The sequence below is a fragment of the Podarcis vaucheri genome, assembly GCF_965113315.1.
Source record: "Podarcis vaucheri genome assembly, chromosome: 12".
NCBI classification, from domain to species: Eukaryota; Metazoa; Chordata; class Lepidosauria; order Squamata; family Lacertidae; genus Podarcis; species Podarcis vaucheri.
Window position 1 is genome coordinate 41,546,279 of NC_138750.1, and position 25,574 is coordinate 41,571,852.

The 25,574-nt window shown below is 40.1% G+C and overlaps 1 protein-coding gene across 6 annotated transcripts in view; it reads left to right on the top strand.

The window, feature by feature from the left end:
• The window catches only part of MLLT10 (MLLT10 histone lysine methyltransferase DOT1L cofactor), a 116,653-nt gene that overhangs the window by 1,176 nt on the left and 89,903 nt on the right, over positions 1 to 25,574 (top strand). For 5 of the 6 annotated variants that reach the window (XM_082193616.1, XM_082193615.1, XM_082193618.1 and 2 more), the window contains exons 2-4: positions 7,769 to 7,848; positions 9,214 to 9,268; positions 20,305 to 20,414. In XM_082193616.1, the coding sequence (XP_082049742.1) occupies positions 7,769 to 7,848; positions 9,214 to 9,268; positions 20,305 to 20,414 (245 nt within the window). Of the gene's footprint in view, positions 1 to 254; positions 391 to 7,768; positions 7,849 to 9,213; positions 9,269 to 20,304; positions 20,415 to 25,574 lie in introns of all 6 variants that reach the window. The other variant, XM_082193619.1, reaches the window with a different exon arrangement.

Genomic DNA, 25,574 nt, shown 5'->3' on the forward strand with positions numbered 1-25,574 from the left:
CCAACTCGTTACTTCCTCATCCTGTGTGAATGCCTGCCCTTCCTTCCTTCCTCCGCCCTTAGTAGTGAAAGTAGGCAGGAAGGGAAAGATTCGGAGCAGTATCAAAACACTTCGACGTGAGCTTAATAGAGTATGGGCAACGTGCGCTTTTTTGCTTTTAGCAAAATTGCCCCTGCCTGCTAAGTCGGTATCCCTTTGCACTTTTTGGCACGTCCTCGAAAAGCCTTGCTCCTCCTCCTGTCTCCTAAACCTAGGTAAGAAGCCAGAAAACGTGTTTGTCAAAGGGAGAGAGTTAGCTGTCATGTGACTGCCCCTTTCCTCCCGACTGCCTCTGCTGGAGCGTCCTTTGGCTGGATGGTGTCTGCTGGATGAGGAGACTTCCTGTTTGTGGTAGGAGAGTGTTGGGGGAGGGGAGGAAAGGGGCACTGTGGACTGACTTATCCTTTGATGGTAGATTTGTTTGGATTAGTGGAGGGAGAGCAGTTGGCTGGTGCCCAGCTGAGTGGCTGTGTTGCTGTTTTGCTTGCTATAATGAGCACAGTGTGTCTCTGCTTGTCTCTGATGATCTGTATGAGTTTCCTTTACGTCTGGAATATGTTACTGTTGCGGTCGTAACTTAGAGTATGTGAGTACATACATGATAGTACAAAAGATCCAGCTGATCCAGATTGTTTTTTAATCCTGTTTGTGAGAGGTGGCTGCAGGGCTACATAGTTTGTGACTAGTCAGAAGAAGCAATGGAGAATGGAATAAACTGTCATTCCTTCATGTGAACTTGTCTATCATGAAAATCTTCAGGAATTCTCTTCCACCCGAAGGGTGACACCTTGGAACTAATCTTTTTATGTTTCCAGTGTGCATGCATGTACTTTTCCAGAATTTCAGGTCTGGGCTTACTATTATTTGTTACAGCAAATGCCAAATTTTTAGAATTGCAACTGTGCACTTATGTGTTTGATTCGGTGCATTGAAAAAGGGGTCAAGGTGTCTGGGTGAATAGATGCATGTGCTAGAGAAAGAGGAGGGATGGGACATTGTCCAAGTCAAGGGGCAATGTGAAACTTCAGCTCCCCTCTCATTTCACAAAAGCTTATGCGTCTTTAGAGGTATGAGATTTCATGTGAGCAACCAGGAAATGGGCCGCAGATGGTGACCTATTACAAAGTGGTGCAGATGTGCCCCATCCCCTTTCAGCATGACTATTGGATTGCAGAAAAACCTTAGTTTACGTGCACCCTACAGTATATTGTTTGTGGAATCCTCTGTACTCTGTAAACTGAAATTGATATCTATATTTATAGTAAGTCTCAGTTTTTAATGAAAGTGAGAGACTGCGGCATCTGTGCTCTTATTCAGTTTCCCACACATGCAGCTAACCCAGCTTTTTCTTCTGTTGATGTGGTTATGAGTTTGCAAAATCTTTAAGACATAGTCTGAGAATGGGAAATAGGAAGTAAGAAATTGAAAGTGGAATAGGGAGACATAGGAGGAGTTACAGTACAAAAGTACTCATGTGAGACTAATATTGATTAGTGTACAGTATTTGTTTTGCTTTTAAATCATAGTTGCACGAGGTGTGTAATTTGATTCTGAAAAAGCACCAGAAAGCCTGATTCTGTGCATGTTTTCTTAGAGTATATCCCATTTAGTTCAGTGGGGTTTGCTCCCAAGTAAATGCACATATAATTTACATTATCTGAAAAATAGCTGCAAATGTCTGTTTTGTTATATCATTGTTTGGGTCTGCATCAGGGTCCTCAAAGTTATTTGCAATAAGGCTTGGATCTCTCTATGGAAATTAAATACTATGAATATGCTGTGGGAAAATCAAAATACTATTTCCTTTATATTTCAGGAAAGCTTTACTTGGGAAAACTTCACTCCCAAACTTCTATTATTGCTTTCATGTGTACCAATAAACCTGTTGGGGGGAGCTAGACATCCGTGGAGAAGAAACAGCTTAGGGCCCCCCTCTTCCTGTAGTAGCTGCTATTTCCCCAGGGGGCCTAGAAGCAAAGTGACTGTGCAACAGGACAGTAGTGAGGAACAGCTGTCATTCCTTTAGTGCTCCAATCTTCAGAGACAGCATGTTAAGTAAAGGAATTTGAAATTGTGGGAGACTTTTGTAGAGCTGCAGAAATAATGTGAGATGACACCTTAAAAAGGGAAACCAGAGCAATCTTCACCTGAATAGTTATTCCATTTGAATTGGTTCTTCTTGTGGGGAATGTACTTACACATGCAAAGCATGTGAACAGTAAATAAATAAGTATCCCCTTCCTCTAAAGTAACTAACCCTCTTTGTTTATGTGATGGCAGCCTAGGACATGGAGACTAAGCATGGCATCTGATGGTGTCCTAACACTGAGGAGTAAATGGAGTAGGATATAAACATTTTCTTCTAGATAAGGAAAGGAGAGGGGTGCTAGCATGGAAATTTGCTTTAAGATAGCCAGTTCCTTTTGCGCAACTTACGTATTAAGAGAGACCCTGTATTTTCTTTTTTGTTCTGGTTAGAGGCATCATGAGGTTTATTCCATCTTTTTGGACATGCTGACAACACCAGTTCCCAAAATTTCTGAAATCACTTTGGTTAATTAGGTGATAGAAATATTTGGCTCTGTTTTGGAAAACATTCCCAATACACCCAAAATTTTTATTAATTCAGATGCAGGAGCCACTGCAGTTGTGGTTGGTTGGGAGCTTCAGCCTACACTGCAAAGTGTATCTAAGGCCCCGTCTCATGCATACATATCTGGAAGTAAACCCAATTTAATCCATGCAATTTAACTTCCAAGTAAATACACATAAGATCATACTGTGTGCTGTATAACTCAAGCTATCCAGAGATATAGTGCTGATCTGATGCACTAATGAATTCTGAGTGCTCAAGTAGACTTCTATACGATCCGCTGTTCCAACTTAGTTTTGTTACATGCTCTCTGCTTGTGCACATATTCAGGGTATTTAGCTTTATGATGCAGTTGAATTCTGGACTATATAAAGCCCTGGGCTAGTTGATCTGTTTGCACAGTGGTCTCTGCAATATTAATTCCTAAACTCAGTCATGCCTGTGACACATGGATTTAGAGAGACTTGCACATATGTAGCATTTCATCGTAAATCATGTGAGGGTAAATTGTTGAGGCTTAAGAGTATAAAAGGTATAAGCAGCATTGGCAAATGCTGATGGAAGGCAGTTTTGAGTACGTATACCTATTTTGAGCTCCAGAATTTCTCACTTTAATTGTATAAAGCGCCATGTGCATTGATGGTGCTATATAAATAAATGTCAGCAATAATAATAATAATATGTACTTGAGTATAGATTTGACTTCTTAAGTTTCATTAATCAGGATGGGACTGCACAGGTGTGCAGGGTTATTCACATTGCCTGAGTAGATAGACATGATAAGGACTGTGAAATGTTTCGTTTCCTTGTTCTCTGGAGGAGTACGTGGATGTTTTCTATTGCATTTCTCTCACTTGTCCCCTCCTGCTGCTTCTGCAGTCTTTCTTGGAATCTGAAATAGCTCATCTGCCTCTTGGGCCATTTAAGACCAGAAGAGACTATCCCTTACACTTTTGGCCTAAATGCCTATGGGAATTACACTTTTGGTCTAAATGCCTATGGGAATGAGTACAGAGTGCTGCAGTTGTGAGCACTTTGTTGTAGGGATGGGTGTTTTCATTGGGTTTACACCTGATAAGCTTGTTGCTGCAGAATTAGAGCTCTGCAGAATGCAGAGTCTACAAACAGCAGGTTTTGAGGAGCCATGGAATGAGAGCCAGACAAGAGAGGGATCAGGAACTGTGAAAAAAGTCTAAGGCACAAAGCATAAAGAGGAACCAGACCTCAGGAGTCAGAAGAGAGACAGTGCAGTCAGTTTATACCGTACATGCAAAAGAAGAACCAACATCACAACTGATAGTAGGTCACAGCTGGGTAGATTATTCAGAAGGACTGGGAGCAGGAACTGTGGAAAGAGTAAAAGGCATAACAGGAGGTAGGTCACAAGAGATGGCAGGCTGAGAAGCACAAACAGGAGCTTAGGTATGCAAGATCAAATGGATTATTTAACTTTAGACTTCAGATTTGGGTCTAATTGGGGGAGGCTTTATCTCCAGCAAAGTGTGAAACTAGAGAGGAGTCATGGAAAAGAGCAGGCACATAAGGGTGAACACCTTCAAGTGCCAGTGATTCAGTGGCCACATTTGCGTGTCGAGGTCCCCAGGTCCACCCCAATAACTCACACATCACACAGAAGTATTGTTTAAGATTTTTGGCATAATTTTGGCCACAACTTTATTAAAATACAAATTTGTGAGTGGTTGCGTAGGCATTGGTTGCGACTATCTGCCCCCACCATGGGGGACAGACTGACATTCCGCACGATGCAAAAGTCAGAATGGGGGAATACACTTGGGGGTTACGCGGAGCAGGGAACCTGCCCTCACCCCAAATGCAACCAGGAGCTCATTGCTATGGCCCGAGCCCCCTTGACAGAGTGGACAAGCAAGAGTTAGCCCCCAATTCCTTTAACGGAATCCTTTGCAGCAGCAGCATTGGAGGGGCAGGCACAGCCAATCCATGCCCCTCAACCAACCAAACCATAAACCAATGCCTAACCGCGAACCTTACAAGTTGTGACGATTTGCTACGCAGTAGGCAAAAACCAAATGGTCCCAGCCAATTAGCCAGATGGACAAAATTCCTACCAGCTCCAAAGCAGATGACCCCATGACAGGCATAGCAAGGTCAAAGCGAACAACCCTATTCTAGGGAGGGAGGGACGGGCAATCTGATGCACGGGCGAAAAGAGGGAGCCCTAGCCTCGTGCAAGGAGTTTTACTATTTCTGGCTGTCAATCAAAAAATGGCAACATTAACTTCTTCCCAACAACAAGGGAAGCCCCAATCGTATCAGTGGCCAACGATCAATTAGTCCGCCCCCCAACTTTGGAGTGTCCTGGCGGCCCCCACCGCAACACGTGCTCTCCATGAAGGAGAACACGCTTTAACATATAATTGTAAACTAAAAACCTTGGCTTATACACCATACTGTGCAGGAGGTTTATGCTAGTGCATGCAGGCTGATTGCTGTCACTTAGTTTCTTCTTTTGCATGAGCAAATAAACAAACTAGGAAGGGATAACTTAGCATTACTTCCAAACCTGGGATCGTGGGTTGTTTCTCCTAACAAGCCAGGTCTGTAAACCAAGTATCTTGAACCAAACTTAAGTCAATTTTAAACCAAGGTTTAACGATCCTGGGTTTGGATATAATGCTAACTCTCCTTTTCTCGGGTTTTGCACTCGCAGGAAGCATGGAGTGAAACAGAAGTAACTGGGCACATACAACATGGGTTGTTTAGCCACAGTTCTTGGCTTATTGTTATGTGTGAGTGCAGCCATTGTTAAACAAGAATTCAGGTTCAAGATGAGACTGCATCTTTGGGCTAATGTGCTTTCTTCTGTGATAATGCTGCACATATCCTCTGTTGTGGTATATTAGATAACAAGAGTGCTGATTAGAAATGGACATACTTTTGAGTGTAAAAATGACTCCCCTTAAGTTTTTGGATAGCGTTTTTATAGTGACACCTACATGTTGTTGTTAAATTTGGCAGTCTGCTCTGCAAGGCTGTTTTTATACAATGTTTTTATTTGTAACAAAAAATGCAATTTGTGTAATTGGAAACAATGGTAGTTCTGTTTTGCTTTCAATAGGATGTGGATTGCACCCAGAATTGTGCAAGTGTCGGTTATAAACTCATTTGGCTGTAAATGCCTTTTCAAATTAGTAGAATTTTCTTTCTTTACCATACTTGACTGAATCCGGTCTCTTTGGTGTGTGTATGTTGTGTGTGTCTGCATGCACATTTAGACCGCAAGATTTGATACTATAGGAAACACCCAGCCTTGGTTCAAGAAGCTCTTGTTTCTCCCCTGCATTCATTAATGGGCAAAAAAAGAGAGACACTTAACTTTCTTTCTTTTGACAGAAGTTAACAAATTCTGTAGGCATACTAGGTCCCTGTAGAGTGGATAGTAAAGGTAAAGGGATCCCTGACCATTAGGTCCAGTTGTGACCCCGAGGGAGCCAGTATACAGCTTCTGGGTCATGTGGCCAGCATGAGTAAGCCGCTTCTGGTGAACTAGAGCGGCACACGGAAACGCTGTTTACCTTCCTGCTGGAGCGGTACCTATTTATCTACTTGAACTTTGACATGCTTTCGAACTGCTAGGTAGGCAGGAGCAGGGACTGAGCAACAGGAGCTCACCTCGTCGCGGGGATTTGAACCACCGGCCTTCTGATCAGCAAGTCCTAGGCTCTGTGGTTTAACCCACAGCACCACCCGCATCCCTTGTAGAGTGGATAATGCTTGCTAAATTACAGGCAAGCAGTGTTAGAAGCTAGGATAGAAAAGCTAGGAGCCAAATGGCTTCTGAGACCTGGGTTTTGGGTGCCAAAACAGAATGTCAGGGGGTGGGGTGGGGGTCGGCAACACTTTTTATTTATTATTTTGATAAGCATAAGAGACATATTGTTAATATCACATTTTTAGCAGGAAATTGTTAATATATGTTTAATTTGGTGTTGAAATAAAAATATTGGTACTATACTTCAGTTTTCCAAACACTACTCTTTATTGTTAAACTTCTTAAGGAGTTAAGGATTGTCTATCCTTAACATATACTTCAAGGCTTCAAAGCACATACATTTCAGTAATCCTTGAGTGTCAGCCAGGCGCAAAAAATGGCACCTAAACTTTCTGAGGTGCTCGCAAATGGAGAATCTGTATGTGCAAAATGTGCCTGGTGCCCTGCTAATTTCGAACTCTGCAGGCAAGTAGGTGGGATACACCTTATAAAAACGGATTTTGGCATAGGAATAACTAAATGGGTTTGCTTTATGATTACAAGCTAGACCTGTCTTTTGTGAAGAAGCTATCCCATTCTATACTGACATCTTTCCTAAGCTTGGCGAGCTAAATTTCAATTTTGTAGTGTACCTGTTGCCCCTTCACGTCACAATTTGGCATTTTCCTTGTGTGGTAAGCATAGAAGCATAGCTTCAGTTTTAGTAGACATTTGTCTGCAGCATTTTTAAAAGGTCTGTATCACTGAGTCAATATGAAGTGATTTAGGGCCCCTGCTTTAACTGGTGCAGACTTGCACAGGCCCTGTCATTACCCAGGTAAGCTTACAATACAGTGGTACCTCTGGTTGCGAACGGGATCCTGTTATTTTCAGGTTGCGGAGGCCTGTTTGCAACCTGAAAATAACGCAACCCACGAATGGCAAAACCAGGAAGTAACCCTTTCTGGTACTTCCGGGTTGCCGTGGGCCACAACCTGAAAACGTGCAACCTGAAGCAAAGACTGTACTACTGAGGCATCAAATTTTAGCTTGAATTCTTCTGAATCCAATGCACAACCCTAAAATAAACTGATAACCTGTGATTTTTAGACAGATGAAATAAAATTTATTTACCCGTTGACCAAGGGCTCCCACAGCATCCTCTCTTCCACCTCTCCCCCTGTTGAAGTTAGACTTGAAAGAAACATTCTATGGTAGCCAGTAGAATACATTATGGTGTGTGCTTGGTTGAAATGTATGTGTGGTGTCCGCAACAGTTTCTCCAGTTTGCAAATGTACTCTCAGAATGACCCTTGCACTTACCTATGTGTGTATTGCAGGATTTATTTTTTCTGTATAATATACATATTTTTAATATGATTATTTGGTTTCTTCTCCCAAAATAGCATGCTATGGAATTGTACAAGTACCTACTGGACCTTGGTTTTGTAGAAAATGTGAATCTCAGGAAAGAGCAGCTAGAGTGGTAAGTTTGAATTGGTGTGTCATACTTGGGTACATGTTTTAATCTAGTTCTTATCTTGGTAGCATTGCTCAAAATGTATTATTCTTAGCAGGGGGTGAAGCTTTCTCATTCTCAGGTTAACAGTGGCCATATTTCCGCTGGAAGCCATAGAAATTCATTTTTTCCCCTTTGCCTGGATTTTTTCATGTTCTAGTTTTAATATGGAAGTACAGAGAGAACTAGGCAGGATTTTCAGTGCTGCTCAGAGGCTAACAGTTGCAGAAATACTGTACTGCATGCTTCATAGTTGTGTTTCCCACCACCACGACCTTTTTCTGGTGAGGGGAGAGGATGGCAGAGGATCTTGTGAGGGAATGCTAACCTTCATTTTCTTCCCCATTGACTCCCTGCAACAAGGGGGGAGAGAGAGAGAAGTCAGACACAAACACTGTGCCATCAGAAGTGTGGTACTCTGCTATCTTGATAAATGTTTTACTCTGATTTTTGGACACCTACCACCCCACTGTGAGAATACACTGTAAACCAAAGAGAGATAAATCAGGTTGGCTCTGTAGTCTGCCTGCAGCTCTCTGGCTGGAACTTCTTTGGGGTATTATTAATTCCAGTTTTGGAGGATACTTTTGCAAGTACTGATAAAGCTTTCTTATAATTCTGTATTGGCAATGAAGTAAAAAAGAAGTATCTATGGAGAACTGAAGTTCTGGATTTTGATATAACTGGATTTTGATATAAATTACTTAATAAATATAAACGACATAACCCTCCTGCTACTTTCAAATGTATTGAATTTAATATTGGTTGTTTGATCTCAGCTTCATAATGCTAGCGTGGAGATAACCAACTTTAATTTGAATTCTGGATATGGTTAGTATTGTACTAAACATCACAGTCTCAACATAAAGTTTTGCAATAATGGTTGGCATTGATTCTTTTAGGCCATAACATTATGTGGCTCATGCAGAACAGATCCATCTTGTGGGTTTTGATACAACAGTGTTGCTTTTAGCACTATCACTTGGAGCAGTGTGTGTATGCCGAAGCACCCATGGTTGTCTTATTTGTGTCGTTGTTCCTGTAAATACAGAACTTAAAGGCTCTGGAGGTTTGGCTTGTCTATAATTTAGAAATTGAGCTCCAGAAATGGCCATTCTCATAAGTAGCTTTAGATGAATAGAAACCATGTGTGTGAAATGTTGGATACTGAGCTGTGATTTAAGACATAGATATCTGTTAGAAAGAGTTTTTTTAACTTAAGGAAAGCATCTATATTTATGAGAAAGGAGACAAATAGGAAATGGGTCAACTACAGAAAATATTTGAACGGTACCTTATTTCTTGTTTTAATAACTGTTTGCCTTCCTGCAGAGATGCGAATTATGCCCTCATAAGGATGGTGCTTTGAAGAGGACTGATAATGGGGGTAAGTCTTTTACCTTTTCAAAAAAACTCTGTAGTAATTTAAAGATTTTGTTCCTTTTTCTGCAGTTCAGTTGCATAAACTGATAAAATTGGAACGTAGCTTGTGTGGTTAAGATTTTTGGAGCCCCACATATAAATATTCTGTTATTCTAAAGAGCTCTGAAACTTAGGTATTTCAGGGTTTGTATATTTAATAATTTAGGTGCTCATCACTGTAAAATGTATTTATTCTTGCAGCATGTATATGAGAAATCTTATCTTCCTCTTACACATGGAGAATGAGAGCACTGCATCATGCTAGAGGGCTGTATATAAATTGTAGACTTTAATTTTATGCAAAAATAATTCAGTGTAAGTGAACAGTGAAGGTTATTTAATTCCTTCGGTGGCTATGGTTTGCTAACTCAAGTGGCACACTTAATATGACAAGCAACTACTTGATGATACCACCTGACTTTAAAATGGTGTTTCCTTCTCCCCAAGTCAGCATGGCTAATGATCAGGGTTGGCAAAATTTGTAGTCCAGCAACATCCACACAGCACACACTAGCTTGCCCAACCCTGTACCCATCCATTATAGAGGGAGCACATGGAGAAGGGCTCCTGAAGAAGGTCTTTAAACTGTGGCTAGGCTCATGTAGAAGTAGAGATGTATCCATGACCCACACCATTTAGGGTCATCAGCACTTTGAATAAGACTTTGGAGCCAATGCAGGTTGTTTGTATTAAAATACATGGAAACTTATCTGTGCTTAATTTTTTTCATTTTTGTGAACGCTTAATTTGGGTTTCCTTGGTGATTACTTTCCTTTTCCATGGTTCCATGATAAAGTTTTATTTTATAGACCCATCTCTTTTTGAGACTTGTTGAGGTGGCTTACAAAAAGCAAAAACAGGATAAAAGATAAAAACATGGCACTAATACAAACATATTTAAACTCTCATTTTAACTTACAAGCCAGGTTTCTTGCTATAATGCTTTTTAGAGGGAATCAGTAACACATGATTTTTAAATTTTGGCTAAGAGCCCCAAATGTGCTTATTAGAAGAAAGCAAAAGTCTGCATTGCTTACTTTAGCTTAGCTTTAATTTGCCTAATGATTCATTAGCATAATTTTCTTGAAATAGGACATGGATTGTTACTGATGCAAAGCTATCTCTTATTCTGTGTAGGAGTCTAGTGTAAGAGATGAAAATATGCATCAAGAAACAAGTTGGTCTTGCCTTCATGCTACTTTGTATGGAAAAGCAGCTCATATACTTCAAGAATTTTCAGTTCAGCTTTGTAGTCTCTGCTGTTGTATTACCACTATAAATAAGGTGTTAACTTCCATGAACTTGTGGTTACTGACATGGAATATGTGTATCGATTAGGGTACTGTCTTAATGGGTAGAGGGTGCTGTTTGGGGGATGCAACTACTCCATTGTCATGGACAGTTGATTTTCTGGGAGTATCTGTCAAGTCTTGAAGACGTGGTAGGCCCAGAAGGATTGTTCTCATCTGAAGGTTGATGGATCTAGTTGGTTTCCAAACTGCATTTTTGGTGCACTTGGCAGACTGTCCTGTCAAAGCTCTAGCTCAGGGGTGGATAACTACTTAGCTCAATAGGCCACATTTTTATCTTCCCCCGACCCCTGGGGCCCAACTTTGATGGGGGGTGGGCCACAACATGTCAGCTGACTGATAGGTGGGGATTCCTGTGGCAGTGTGGGGAGCAGTCTGCTTCCTGAGCTCATTCCCTGCAGGGAATGTGCTGGCAAAGCAAATCCCAGCAAGACTGAGTTTCCTGCTCTCCAGTTGATGAGCAGAGAGTGTAGTCCTGCTGCCTACAGGATTCACAGTACTCAGCAGGATTTTACCCTGTCCCCTATCCATCAGCTGAAGTTACCCAGTGACACTGGCTGATGGACAGGTGGGTATGATTTGGGGCAAATAGCTTCATGGGTTAGTTTGACCAATTGGCTGACCAAGATTGGTCCTCCATCACCCACTGGAACCGACTTGAGTATTGGACATGATGGCTGTAGAACAGGAGTAGCCAATGCACCTGCAGATGTTGGCAGACTCCAACTCCCATCAGGCCTGGTCAGACTTGCTCTAGATATTCAAGGCAATTGAGAACAATGAAGGAACTGTTTGATGAGGTGCAGAAAGGTGTAGGAAAGGTCAAGTTAGGTTCAGCTGAACACAGATTCTTTGGTGATGTCTGTGAAGAAATCCTACCTTCACCACTGTTTTATCTGCACAGTGCCATCCACTGGAGCTTTTTCAAGTCATAAAAGTCCTGTTACAACATGACTAGCTCAATTTTTACTTTGAGATAGTTGATGAAATCCTTCCTGCTTCAGGCTTTGAGGGGAGGGAGTGAAGTCTTAAAGAAAGGGCACACACACTTAAATGTTTCTGGAACCTGCCAAATAGGTTCCCCACCCCCTTGTATTATGTTTCTGTATTTTAAATTGGTACTGTTCTTATATTTATGATATGGTATTAGCCAGCCCGAGGGATCCGAGGAACCATGTTTGGCAGCACACCAATTTAAAAATAAATATAAATGAGCTGCCGAACATTAAATTGCTATCTACGCAAAAATATCAGCCTGCTATTATCAACAATCTGGAGGATATGCTATAAAAATAATAAAGCCTTTAAAACTATTTTCAAAAGTTGCTTCTGGATAATGCTTGCCTAAAATGAAGATTACTTTCAACTTAATGGTAGGGTTTGCATGGTATTTATTAGGGGTAGGCTTTGCCAGGAAAATCATGTTTTTTCTTGCCCTGGGAAAAGCTATTTTTCTCATATTTTAAGACATTATAAAAATTGTTTCATTATTACAATATTATGTTTCAAGCTGTGTTTATGACATGTAGCTTATTTAGCGTTGAACGAGGAAATTATCATAGACCATGCTATATTTTTAGTTTTGTATTCGGTTAACAGAATTTATACTACATTAAAAACAGAAAAGCATGTAAAAGAACGAAAATAATAATAATTTGGGATCAGATCTTAACTAAAGTTCTGCTGGTGGGAACAACCTGTGGGTGGAGTTCATTTGGTAGGAAGCTCCCACTAGGATGCGGGGGGGGGGGCAGTGGCATTTTCTGCCATTCCCCCTGCATCCCCTTGTGGTTTGCACCATTTGGTGACATTCTGGAGCATCATGAGAAAGGGGCTGCTGGGGGAAGGAGGGGGTAGCGGAAAATGTTACCCTGCCCTGCACCCTGGCAGCATTTTCTGAATTCCTATTCCTGCTGCAAACAGAAAGAGCTCTTCCATTCATAATCTCAGAATAACAATAGTAGAAGAACAAAAGTTCAAATTTTGAGGCATTAAGCAAAGATAAAGACAAGAGGTTCAGTGGGGAGAGGGGCCTGACAGAATCCAAACATAAGACTGCATCTTGGTGGTCCCGTTGGAACTCCACTTGAAACTGACAATATCACTAACTGTTGCTATACCAAGCTTTTGCCATGTCCACTTACTGTAAATTGCCCTCTCACATTGTTGCATTATACAGTTGTTTTTCCTTCTGCATCAGTTTCTTGTCTAATAGCATCTTACTCTTCTTAAGAAGCTGGATACTTTCTGTTTGTGTATTAGATTCACTAATTTAAATTCCAGTTGCTTGCTGTAGCTGGCAATGCATATCTTGCAAGATTTCCACAGAGGTCTTAATCACTGCATAAACAACTGACCTTATGTTTTGCTTGTACTACTACTCTTAAATTGCACATCTTTGATCTCCAGCAAGATGCCCTGGAGTAAGAATGGACACCAGAGACACTTATTTTTTAAAGCTCAGTATCTCTGCAAAAACATTTGGGTGCTAGTTGTTGTTTGTGTTTGTGTGTGTGTGTGCTTTAAATAAATCAATAAGAGACTTAAAAAGCTGTGAGGGAGTTGGTTCTTTTAAACTGTTACAAAGCACCCAGCATTTGCAATCTTTCTTGTTTTACGGTTTTGTTTGGAAGCCTGCACTGTACACAACAAAGCTTTTTAGTTCAGCATATGTAGAACCAGTTATTGGATTGAAATCTGTTCCAACTGGATGCTGATCAGGAATGCTGTGCATCAGCATTCTTTGTCAGCTTTATAACAGGATTTCTGGAAGGCAGCTGCTTGGTTGAAAGCCAACTAACAATGCACTAGTGTCGTCATTTTTTTAAGGGTTAGAGTGGGGATCTCCTAAGCTTGTAAGGAATGTCACATGCCAGCGTTTGAGTCAGCAGCTTTCTCCCTCTGAATTTCATTAAGGCTCTTCAAGTTAAAAGAAAAAGCACTAATGCAAACTTAAGTTACTCAAGTGCTGTCACCAACTACTGCTAATATATTGTATTAAGTACTTATATCTGCTTGTAGCTGGATTCTGATATAAATTACTTAATAAATATAAACAACATAACCCTTCCGCTACTTTGAAATGTGAGATTTTAATATTGAACTCAGCTTCATAATGCTAGTGTTGAGATACCCAACTTTAATTTGATTGTTGAATCATCTGTTTTCAAACTTGGACTGATTTGTGGCTGTTCTTTCCTGATTGAAGCTGAGAATAAGGCATGTTCAACACCACCTAAGTACTGGTGTGTTGTATAGTAAGCAATAAAGAAAAAGAATACTAAAGATGGTCTGATAAAACAAATTAGTAGGTCTTCTAAAAGCAAATAGTTTTTGTTAAATTATTTTCATTTATTGTACAGAGAAGGGCGTTCAAGTTCTGTTTCCAGGAATTCAGAAGGTAGCTTCTTGTGAAGTTGGCACCCTCCATGTATTCCAAGTCATCTATCTGTTTATATAGGAAGACACTGTGGTGCTCTTCAAGAGATGCATAAAGGGAAGGATGCAGAGGGCCTTTTCGGTAGTCACGCCCTGTGGAATGCCTTCCTGTCAGATGTCAAGGAAATAAACAACTATCTGACTTTTAGGAGATGTCTGAAGGTGTAGGGAGTTTTTAATGTTTGGTGTTTTACTGTGCTTAGTGTTTTAATTTGTTGGAAGCCACCCAGAGTGGCTGGGGCAATCCAGTCAGATGGGTGGCATATTATTAATAACAATAATAAATAAACAATGAGAGAGAGGGTGTGAGAAACAAAAAACCAATATAGCAGAAACACGCTCTGGTCTGGCCTTTCATTTTCCAATATTTGGTGATTGCCTTAAGGGTGCTCCTTTATGGAGAAGATACCCTCCTGTTCTAGATATTCCTCTTGTTTCTGTTATCCATCTCAGGCATACCATGAGCAGTGTTCGAAACTCCCATTGCTCTAGGCGCATTTTGTGACAGGGAATTTCATTAGTGCAAGAAGTTTCTGAGCTCTGGTTGCAGTACTGTGCCTAAGATTTCAGATTAAAACTGCAGAGTGGAAGGAAAGAAGGGCCTTTTTCTGTCTCCCCACTTCTAGCTACTCTCTGAACACTGGAGAAGAGATTTTCTTAAGAATATTGGGGGGGTGGGCAGGGGAACGACTAGACCATGTGAAAAATGAAAATAATATTTTAGCGTCAGTTCATTCATTTTCAGCTTTGTATTCTTGTTATAAAAAAGTGCGTCTAGACATTCCTTTGTTGCTCCTATAACCTAGGTTTAAGGTGCCATTTAGCTCCTCGCTTTCATATCTCAGTTTCTAACACTGACCATGAGAGAAGCAACACCAAACTCCAAAAGTTCTCCCAAACCAAAGAGTAACTCTGATCAGCCCCAACCTGGGAATAAGCCCTTCCTCTTGACTCAAGGCTCCTTAGTTTCTTAACACTTTCAGATATGTGGTGAAGGGCCATGTTGTAGGTGGGTTCTGCAAACAGTGAGAGAAAGTTATTCCCCCTTCAAGCATACCTAGAGACCATTCCCTTATCTTCCCTTGCTCAGGCAACCCAAGAAAAATGCAACACTATTCCAATGCTATCTAATACTTTCTGGAAAGAAGAGTAATAGACTCCGAGCTAGTGCCAGAGGGATCATTACTTCTTTAAGGTGAATTATGTTTTTGTCAGTATACTGAAGAAATCAGAAGACCTCAGAAAGGTCGTAATCTCCACACTTTGGCATTGAGATGGGTTGCACTATTTCTGCACGCCTGTAATGTTAAGACTTCCTCGCATGAATAAATTTTATGGAGGACTAACTAACTGCCTCGTTGACTTTGCAATTGTTCCTTCTGCACTTCAGTGCCAGTTGTTCTGTCTTCAGCTCCTTCTTCCTGTCCTTGCTCCTAGTTATCAATAAGACTTACCTGAAAATGGTAGAGTACAAGTTTTATTCCTTTTTGTAAGACTACCTGATTGTGTCTTTAACATGTGCAGACAACTGTACAGAAGCCCTAGAGGCATATATTTTTGATCACACTTTCTGGAAGCCAATTGTTTTTCTTTTCTTTTAGAGGGGGAAAAAATCTGTTATCTCTGGTAAAAGGAGATTTAACTCTTAGCCAGACTGTTGGAAATGATGGGTTTTCATTTCAGCTGCCTTTCTTGGGCCTATCGACATGTCTGAGCTCTTCAGACATTCCTGCTAATCTTCAAGATCAAATTGCATCAAGATTGAACCCACATATCTGAATACCCAGGAACTCAAAAGTCAATATCCCAGTGGACTATAGTGGAAAGGTGTACATATCAAAGACTTACTCATAGTATATTCAGATGTAACCATTGCCAGCCTACCTATGTGGGAAGCTCACTTCAAATAATTCTTCATCTAAGAGCTGTGGTCACACCGTAAGACATCTTGTAGCATCAGCTTCCTAAAGTTCTGAGTGGTCTGTCTGACTCTCAGAACCTTTGCTCTCATGTTGGACAGAACAAATGTGTCTTTCCAAATCAACAAATACAGTGGTACCTCTGGATGTGAATGGGATTTTCGCACATGTGAAAAAGCTTATTGGAACCTGTGTCCTACCTATGGAAAGTCCTTGAATTCCTTCTGTTGAGTGAAGCAGGACTCCTCCAACAGCCAGGTGTCTGAGAGGCATCTACAATGCTTGGATGGTAGTTGAGCAGGCAGCAGATAGACCAGTTGGAACGATCTCTAACTCTGGAGGTTCCTTCTGATCAGTTATGTTTGGGTTCCAGTTGTTGACTTGCATGTCTGCTGAAGAAGCAAACTAGGGACCAAATGTGGGTGCAGACATGAATGATGAAAAAGTAGACAATGCCTTTCAAATGTATTCTTAGTCCGTTTGTTTTCTGTAATCCCTATGACAGTTAGAACGATTAGATGCTACTTTGGTTATTTCTAGGTGGCCAAGACATTCTTGGTGGCTCTTGATGGAGGTTCTGTGAACACTTCCTGCAGAGGTGCACCAGCTGTGCAAGGAAGGGCTCTTCTCAGCCCCAGCTATTATCTTTCCACCTTGAAGATGGAAAGGCAGGCCTTCAAGCCTTACTAGCTATCAGGATGTCACCCAATGTGACTTCCATACTTATGGCATCATTTAAGTTGTAAATTATCCTAGCATATAACACTTGGAAAGCCCTTGTTAACTGAACTGTTCAGAATTGTCTGCTGTTATCTTAGGGATATAGTTCTGTTTGCAAGATAACTGGATTATGGTCTTCAATCAGATACACTGAGCTTCAGTGTAATGCAGATTCTCACCATATTTAGTGAGTTCCTCAAGTAACATATGTATTCTGAGGGTGCAAACTGCCCACTGTAAGTGCATAGTAGTGTTAGAACTTAATGCTGTTGCCTATTCAGAACGCAAGGTTTTTTAACACATAAGAATATTGGATAATTCTTAGCTGGTGCAAATGTGCTAAAATTTTGAGGGGGGTAGGAAGTAATATCCTTATCTTGCTCAGTTAAAAGGACATTTCTGTCTCCAAAGAGATCCCAGCTGCTTTCAACATTCCCTGAAAAAGCAAGTGTTATGTCATGGGGTTTGTATGTAAGGGTTTGGAAGAAAGGAAATCTGAAAAATGATTAGCTCATGAAAAAAGCTGTTTGAATGGAGCAGTGTGCATAAACAATATTAGCCAGGAACGCAGCAGGTCACTTTCTAGGACCCTGAACAGAAGAACACGTTATTTCTAGTGGCAGAAAGCAGATGGGATGCATTAGTTCCAACGTCTGTTATAAAAGGTTATGAGTTCCTGTGGAAAGGGGAACTGAAAAATGAACACCAGTGGCTTTCTGGGACCCCAAAGAAAGCTATAGCCCTAACTTCCACTTTAGTATAATCTGCTCTACATAAATCAGTGTTTCAGTTTGCCATAACCTCTTGTGGGCAGCTAGCTACTTGAAATACAGCAAAATTAACTTCCTAGCAGTTTTTTTGTTGTTAGGAGCACAAAGACATTGTTTCCAGCAGATAGCAACAGAAATAACTAAAGCTAGAGTGGTATTTCAGTGTAACTTCGTGTATCAATCCTGGGCTGTTTTTTCCTCCTCCAATAACAGCACACCAACCAGAATACATTTATCATTTAAGGCTGTATCTCAAGAGTGTGGAGACTTTTTCAGCCTGAGGGTCAGGTCACATTATCTTATGGAAAACCTTCTGGATGTTGCATTCCAGTACTAGGTGGGGCAAGAGGGAATACTGGGTGGAGCAGTAGATGCAACTCTTACTAGAGATATAATTTTTTTGGAAATTCTGAACCCACAGGAGAATATTTTTAGGGGTGTGGAAATTTGTGGACAACTGAAAAAAAAATCAACTTTTTAAAGCCGCTTTTACAGATCAAATGTCACTTTGTTGCTTTAGGAACATAACATGTATTTTGTATAATATGGTTTGCCATTAGATTATCATGTTTGGTATATTAAAATACAATTTATTTGGTCCATTACAAATTGAATTTACATTTTTAATTCATTTCATTTTATTTATTTTTACAAGTGGAGCTCCAAGCTGCTGAACTGTAAGGAGTCTAGCATCTCTTTCATTTTGTCAGTTTAGGAGAATGGAAAAAAACAATAAAAACAGGAGAAACCATTATGATTACAGTAAAAATAAGAAAACTATATATTTGACTCAGTCCTACTCAGAGTAGACCCATTAAAATTGAGGGACCTATGTTAGTCATGTCTCTTAACTTCCAGTAGGTCTCTCTAAGTAGGACTAGCATTGAATACCACTCTGTCTCCTTTTGTTCTCCATAGTGCCAAGCAGACGTAATGCACTCATTGCCATAAAAAGAGCTGTGAGGGGGGTGGGGAGGGGGCAGAGAGAAGGCAGAGCCAAGACTCAATGAATACTTCATGAAATTTAATCAATCTCATTTTCTGAGCTATCTCAATCCATTTATGCTTCTTCATATTTGTCATCATATTTATTATGGACTTCTAAATATCAAAGGTTTGCCTGGATAGAAACAAATTTATCTACCCTGTCACATGACATAGCCCAACATCTTTCAATTTTCCCATTTTTGGAGAGGGAAAAGGGCTTCGGGGTGGGGGTGGGGAAAGAGCACTAAATGTTGTACACGTGATTGGCACTTGTGTGTTTGGTTTTCCTGTGTTAAATATTGCTGAGGGAGACCTGATTGGCACTTTGATGTGGGGATAAGTGTGTGTGGGGATTTAATTCATTGCTCCTGTCATGGTTCCAATACAGGTAGGACTTGCCCAGTGGTTACCATTTGCCTTCAGAGGAAAGCTGCTGTTGGGTGTAAAGATTTTGAAAGGGGCAGTCATGTTTCTAGTTTGACCTTGAGAGTATATTATCCTTGTCCCTTGTGCACACAGTCTCTCTTGCGGAATTTGGTGTGTGTGTCATAACATTTTTGCATGCCGGAATAGGTTGATTCAGACTTTTGGCAAGGGGTGTTTGTTGCATATATACCAGCGTGTAGTATGTATGCTATAAACACCACAATTCATTTCTGTTTTGTGGATATTTATAAATAGTTCTGGAGCAGGTTCCAGAGAGCTGCAGATAATCAAATATTTCTCCGTTTGTGGCCCCAAATGTTTGCAAACCTGTTTCAGCTTTACGTAATATTTGCTGTTCGCAGCATTGCCATGTAAAACATGATCTATTACCTCATGCATGGTTTGAAGCAACTGAGTATACACGGAATAGGTAGAGCTGAGCCTTATAACATTGTATGAAGATTAGATAAATTGTATATGTGATATTTCTAACAGGTACTTTGTGTACCTCTGTGATATTTTTTCCTTCTTCATGTTTGGACGTTAACACAGATATAGAGTGTGTGTGAAGATTGGGACCTAATTTCTTGTGGAAGGCTGCAATTACGTTTTGAACATTCCTGCTATTCTGCTGCTTTTCATATTGGGAAATTGGTGTATCAAACTGTCTGGGAATTCTCTGTATAAAGTAATCCAGGACAGAATATGGGCAGCTCTTGAATAGCAAAGTAATTTTCAAGCTGAGCTATTTATGCAATGAAACAGTAGCAGACATGGTTAAATTGTTTTCTTTGGCAAGCACAAATTGGTGACTCTCTTGGGAACCACAGAGAACCTGAAATTAGGCAGGCTCTTATCTGGGTCAAGAATCCTTGGAAATTGAAAAGAAAAAACTGTCAGAAAAAAACCCTACTGGTCTATGAAATACTATCAAAAGCTACTGAAAGAAAGCTAAAAATATATGCTGCTTTATGCTGAAATACCATTCTAGGATACCACACAGGAAGATATAAAAGTAATAGTGTCAGGTCTTAGATGTAAGCAACAAGAAAAGAAGCAAAAAATTCATTCTTTCTTATGGAAAGGTGTGAAGAGAAACCATTATAGTTTAATTATCTGCATATTTTCTTCCCAATTTCAGGCATATAGGCCCGTTAATTTCAATGTGAATTAAGAACTAGGTACAATCGAAAAGTGTTTTGTTTCTACTTTTGCAAAATCATTATTTATATTAGTTGTTTACAGCTCTTTGAAAATATGTAATCTTATCTTTATATGCTGTGATGTGCTAAGGAATGTGTTAGATACTTACATTGTGCTTAAATAATTGAAAATACATGTAACATATGAAATGTTCTTTTTTATAGTTGAAATTATTCTATTTGTATTGTCAGAAGGCATTAAGAATAAAATGTAATTAACTTTTTATAGGTTGGGCTCATGTGGTTTGTGCTCTGTACATTCCCGAGGTGCAATTTGCAAATGTTTCTACAATGGAACCTATCGTGTTGCAGTCTGTTCCTCATGATCGCTATAATAAGGTATAATTCTACTATGACTTATTTTCTTGATATAATTTCGTATTTGAAAAATATGCTATATATTTCACATCTCATTAAAAACAAACAAGCATATTTTGCTTTGAAGGGCTTGTATTTCCTTAAAGAACATTTTGTATGAAAGAAAATGAGTAAAATTATTTACGTCTTACTGAAGTTTATAGCATGAGGTAATATCGACTTAGATATCTAATGTTTTTCATCATCAACTGATCAAATAGGTTTATGACATCTCCTGTTTTATTAGTAATCACTATATTTAGCAGCAGATTACTGTTGATCAGTTCCTTGATACGGTTCTTATTAAAAGCTAATTGAGAGTAGAATTGAATTTTTCAACTGTTGTTGTTGTTGTTGTTCTCTCCCTTTTTTCTTATAGCACAATGTTCACAGTTCTCGTTCTCTTGCTTTAGGGAAGCATCTGTAGTTAAACATTGTTTTGCCATTGAGAAAGTGAATGAAATATCAGCAGGAGCTCCCCACCCACTCATGTTCTTTACACATAATAGACCAGTGTAGAAATTCAGTTGGAATGTGTGTTGTGAGATTTAGATTATGCTGACTCACAAGTTAAGTACAGGCGACTCCCCACTTATGTGGAGGTTACATTCTGGTCCCCCGCACACATAATTGAAATTGGCTAAAGAAGGGAGCACCCTCTAAAAAACCCTTTAAATGCCCTTTCTGTAGCTCTCTCTTCAATCCATACCAAAATTACTGTATCCAAAAATATCTACAGCTATAATTGAAGTTCTGGGGCTGGCAGGAGGCTGGAGGACTTTCACGAAAGTAGCAGCTGCTGCTGTGCTACCCCGCACATGCAGCTGTTAGGTGGGGAGGCTGAGCAGTGTAAACAAAGCCCCACTACGCCTCTTCAGGGTCTCCTCTGCCCTCACTGACGTCCTTTTCATGCTCCCGGGAGGTTCTCCTTGCGAGCCATGAGGACACTCCAACTCTCTTGCCATTTCCAGGTGAATTGAATTATTTAATTATTTTCTGGTACTGCGTGTATATGAGGTTACACAGCAGTCAATCATATGTAACTGGGGGGGGGGACACCTGTATTATTGGAGTTGTACATGCATAGAGCCCAGTAGACAAAACCAGAGTGTACAGATTAGGGGATTCAGGTCCTCGTGTGTAAACCGCTTAGAGGTTTTATTACAGTCAAGCAGTATATACGTTTTGGTAACCTACATACGGCTTAAAAATGGATACATATATGATACCCAGCATGCAATATCATTGAGATCTTGGAGCAGGTGGGAAGGGTGGCAGAAGAAGCCAGCGTGATCCCTGCCATGTGTTTTCTTGAACATTGGCTGGGGATTAATACAGTGTTCATTGAAGATGTGCCATAGTCATCTGTATGTACTCTAACTCTTTATCCAGCCTCCCATTTTCAATTGGGGGACCAATGTATGGGGTTTGGGACAGATAGATGGAGTAGGGACGTTGTTAGATGCACAGTATGGGGAGGACTTCCAGAAATCTGAGTCCTGTTCCCTCTGTTACCATTCACCAGTTAACCCAATCTGCTGTTTTGTCTAATTTTATTTTTTAACTTAACTTATAGCGATTTTTAACTTTGTCAGATGTCAAGCACAGTATTAAAGGTAAAGGTAAAGGTACCTCTGCCCGTACGGGCCAGTCGTGACCAACTCTAGGGTTGTGCGCCCATCTCACTTAAGAGGCCGGGGGCCAGCGCTGTCCGGAGACACTTTCGGGTCACATGGCCAGCGTGACGAAGCTGCTCTGACGAGCCGGCACCAGCGCAGCACACGGAAATGCCGTTTACCTTCCCGCTATAAAGCGGTACCTATTTATCTACTTGCACTTAGGGGTGCTTTCGAACTGCTAGTAGGGCAGGAGCTGGGACCGAAAGACGGGAGCTCACCCCCCCCCGTGGGGATTCGAACCGCCAACCATACAATCGGCAAGCCCTAGGCACTGAGGTTTTACCCACAGCGCCACCCGCGTACCTAAGCACAGTATTACAAAGCTACAATTAAGGCTACAGAAAATGTCATCCCACATAGGCCAGTTTAAAGAACTAATTTATGATACTAGTTTCATAAACTGGGCATTAGGGATGCAATTCAGCTTTATATTTCTTGAACGGCAGAACTACAGGCTGTACGGAAAAACGTTTTTGAAACTGAAGGGGGTTTCAAAATTAGTTTGATATCAAGAGTTTGTTATACATAGAAAAGCCAGTTTAGTTGAGTTAGTGCAAGTTAACTTGCATTTTCAGACTTTTACTATCTTTTCTAGACATGGTTTTGTTTCTGTGGTTTCTCAACAATTCACCACCATTTATTTTTTCAGTTTTTGTTATGCTGTCAGTGACTACATTTCATTACATTTTTTTCATTCTCATTCATAAAAAAATATTGTGGTACATTCTGTCTGCATATCATATCTTTGTTGTAAGTGTGTTTTAGTCATGAAATACATTAAAACCATGTTGTTGTTGTTTCAAAAATCCTAAAGTCCTTGCTCCTCACAATTTGCCCAACGTGTTTTATAACATGTTCACCCTAATCCAGTGACAGTGATTCTTCAATAGAAGAATTAGTTGCTCTGTGTGTGGTTGTAATGTTCAGGTAGTTGGCACTGGAACTTGATGTTGTAAAAGCAGAACATGTGATCAATAAGATCTAGTCGGGCATGTTTAGTCTACTACACATCTCTGGATTGGGTTGATGCAGTTGAACAAGAGATCATAAAGACACATGATTTTATCATATTTGTAGAAAACCATTTTGCAATGTGAACTGATATTTGAAAAACAGTTGTCTATGTGTTTGACTAAGGCCTACTCAGAGTAGATCCATTAATATGTATATTTTAAGGGCATTTTAAGGGCATTTTATAAAACTGATTCATATTGTATGTAAATTTGGAAAGGATATGCTTATATATATTTATATGCAACTGTGTTGTTCCCCTTAATGTGTGAGAGACTCACTTTTTCTCCATATGTATGCTCTGTAGCAGATTTACAGATATGTCACACATCCATTTTGTAACCATACCTATGTCATATACGTATGTTTACAAAATGGATATATGATATTTCTGTAGTTAACAGGTATATATTGCTAACTTTGATAATGTGTGAAGGGACCCTTGGAGTCCTGTTTTTGTTTTTGGTGCAGCTTCAGGCTTTGCTAGTGGGCATTTATTGGTGAATACTTAATCATTGCTGAAAACATTAGGCTGCTCAGCACTGGGCCTGTAGAGAAGAAACGTGGTGGGACTTGTGTGCCCTCTTTCACATCTAAAACAAAGATGAATGTCAGATACATATGGGCAAATATCTTCATGAGATTTCTGTAGTAAACTTGCTGGGTGGAATACAGACTCTTACATGAAGAAAGTTGTTAGATGGATTTGTGTTTACTAATAAGATAGAGATGAGTATATGAGCATTATATGATGTAAGGTAGAACATGAGCCTGTCATTGGAGGGAGCAAATAATAGTTGGTTATGGATTAGAATAAGAGTTCCAAATGTTTTTGAGAGAACTGGATAGACTGTAATAAGCCAGTATCAAAGTTCATTATCTTGTGGAAAGTGACTGATTACATTAAACATTTCATGTCATGAAATTGTAATGAGATGATTAAATGAGATTGTATGTTGCTAAGGGCACCAGTATTTGAACAATGCTTTCAAAGAATCTATTAATACATTTGTAAGCAGCCTTTGAAAGTTCCACCCTACAGTCAATACAGTTGTACCTTGGTAGTCGAATGCCTTAGTTGTCGAACAAATCGGCTCCCAGACATTGCAAACCCAGAAGTGAGTGTTCTGGTTTGCATACGTTTTTGGGAAGCTGAATGTCCAGTGTGGCTTCTGCAGCTTCCGATTGGCTACAGGAAGCTCCTGCAGCCAATCAGAAGCGGTGCCTTGGTTTTTAAACCGTTTCGGGAGTTGAATGGGCTCCCAGAACAGATTAAATTTGAGAACCAAGTTACGACTGTACAGGAGTACCACAAGTAAGACACCAACTTGTTTCAGCAGACAACCCTTGCTGTCCCCAAACATGAAGCTTGTTGAGTTTTCAGTTGAAGAGCTAGAGGCATTGCAAGAGTTAAAATATTTGTTTGGATTAGAATTGTACTGTATTTAATAAGTACTAGGAATGCCCAGCTATGCATCCTGTTAGACTGAGATTATTTTAAGAATATAACAATTTTCTGTGAACATTAGAAATCTTGTTTGAAAATGAGGTTTATTGTGAATCTCCATGCTGGTAAAGGAATTACTGAATCTGCCTAGAAGAGTGCATTTTTATGAAATCCTCTGGCAGCCACGAAACAGCCCCCATTATAGCTTTGTGATTGCTGATATGCATTTCTGGGTTTCAGTTCTGCAGGGTAGCCATTGATACAAAACAGTTAATGCCAGTAGCCCAAGGAAAATTGAGATAATCTTACTTCACAAGAATGTTGTCTTAGAAGTATTTTGTTAGACCTGCAAAAGCAACAGGTTTTATTGAAAAATATTAAAATGTTAGCTTTGCATATTTTAAATAGAACTCCTTTGTGTTTGTGCATCTGGGTATGTGTGTTGTATGCTGCTGGCCCCACTGGAGGTCTTCCACATTGCTACAGTGAATTTAATTAAAATAATCAGAAAATCTTAATGATACAATGATCTGAAGAAATGTAAATTATAGGGCACTTATCATGTTGCAAAGTTATTCCAGGTTTCTTAGTACAGTACTGTTATTTACTGCGTCTGAAGCCTGGTGTCAGTTATTGATTACCATACAGGAACACTTTCCCATAATGCCTTTCCTTGCCATTAGCATTATATGAAGCCTCAGTAAACTCATTCTGAGTCTTCATAACCAAGGAGCTTTATTTGCCAGAACCAACCTCCAGGGTAGTGTATTAATGTGAAGACATACCATATGATAAAGAAGTAGGTTGTATTCACCCAAGGGTGGTCTGTGCATGAGGCAAAGCGAAGCCTCCACCCTCCTCGCCCCCACTGTTGTACTGCTGTCAGCACATTCCATGCTGTGGATCCAGTGCAGTTCCCCTTGCCACTGTGTCCTCACCATTGCTGTGGTCTTGTGGTGGCAGCGCAGCCACAGCCACAGTTGTGGTATGGGTTGGGCAGCAGTG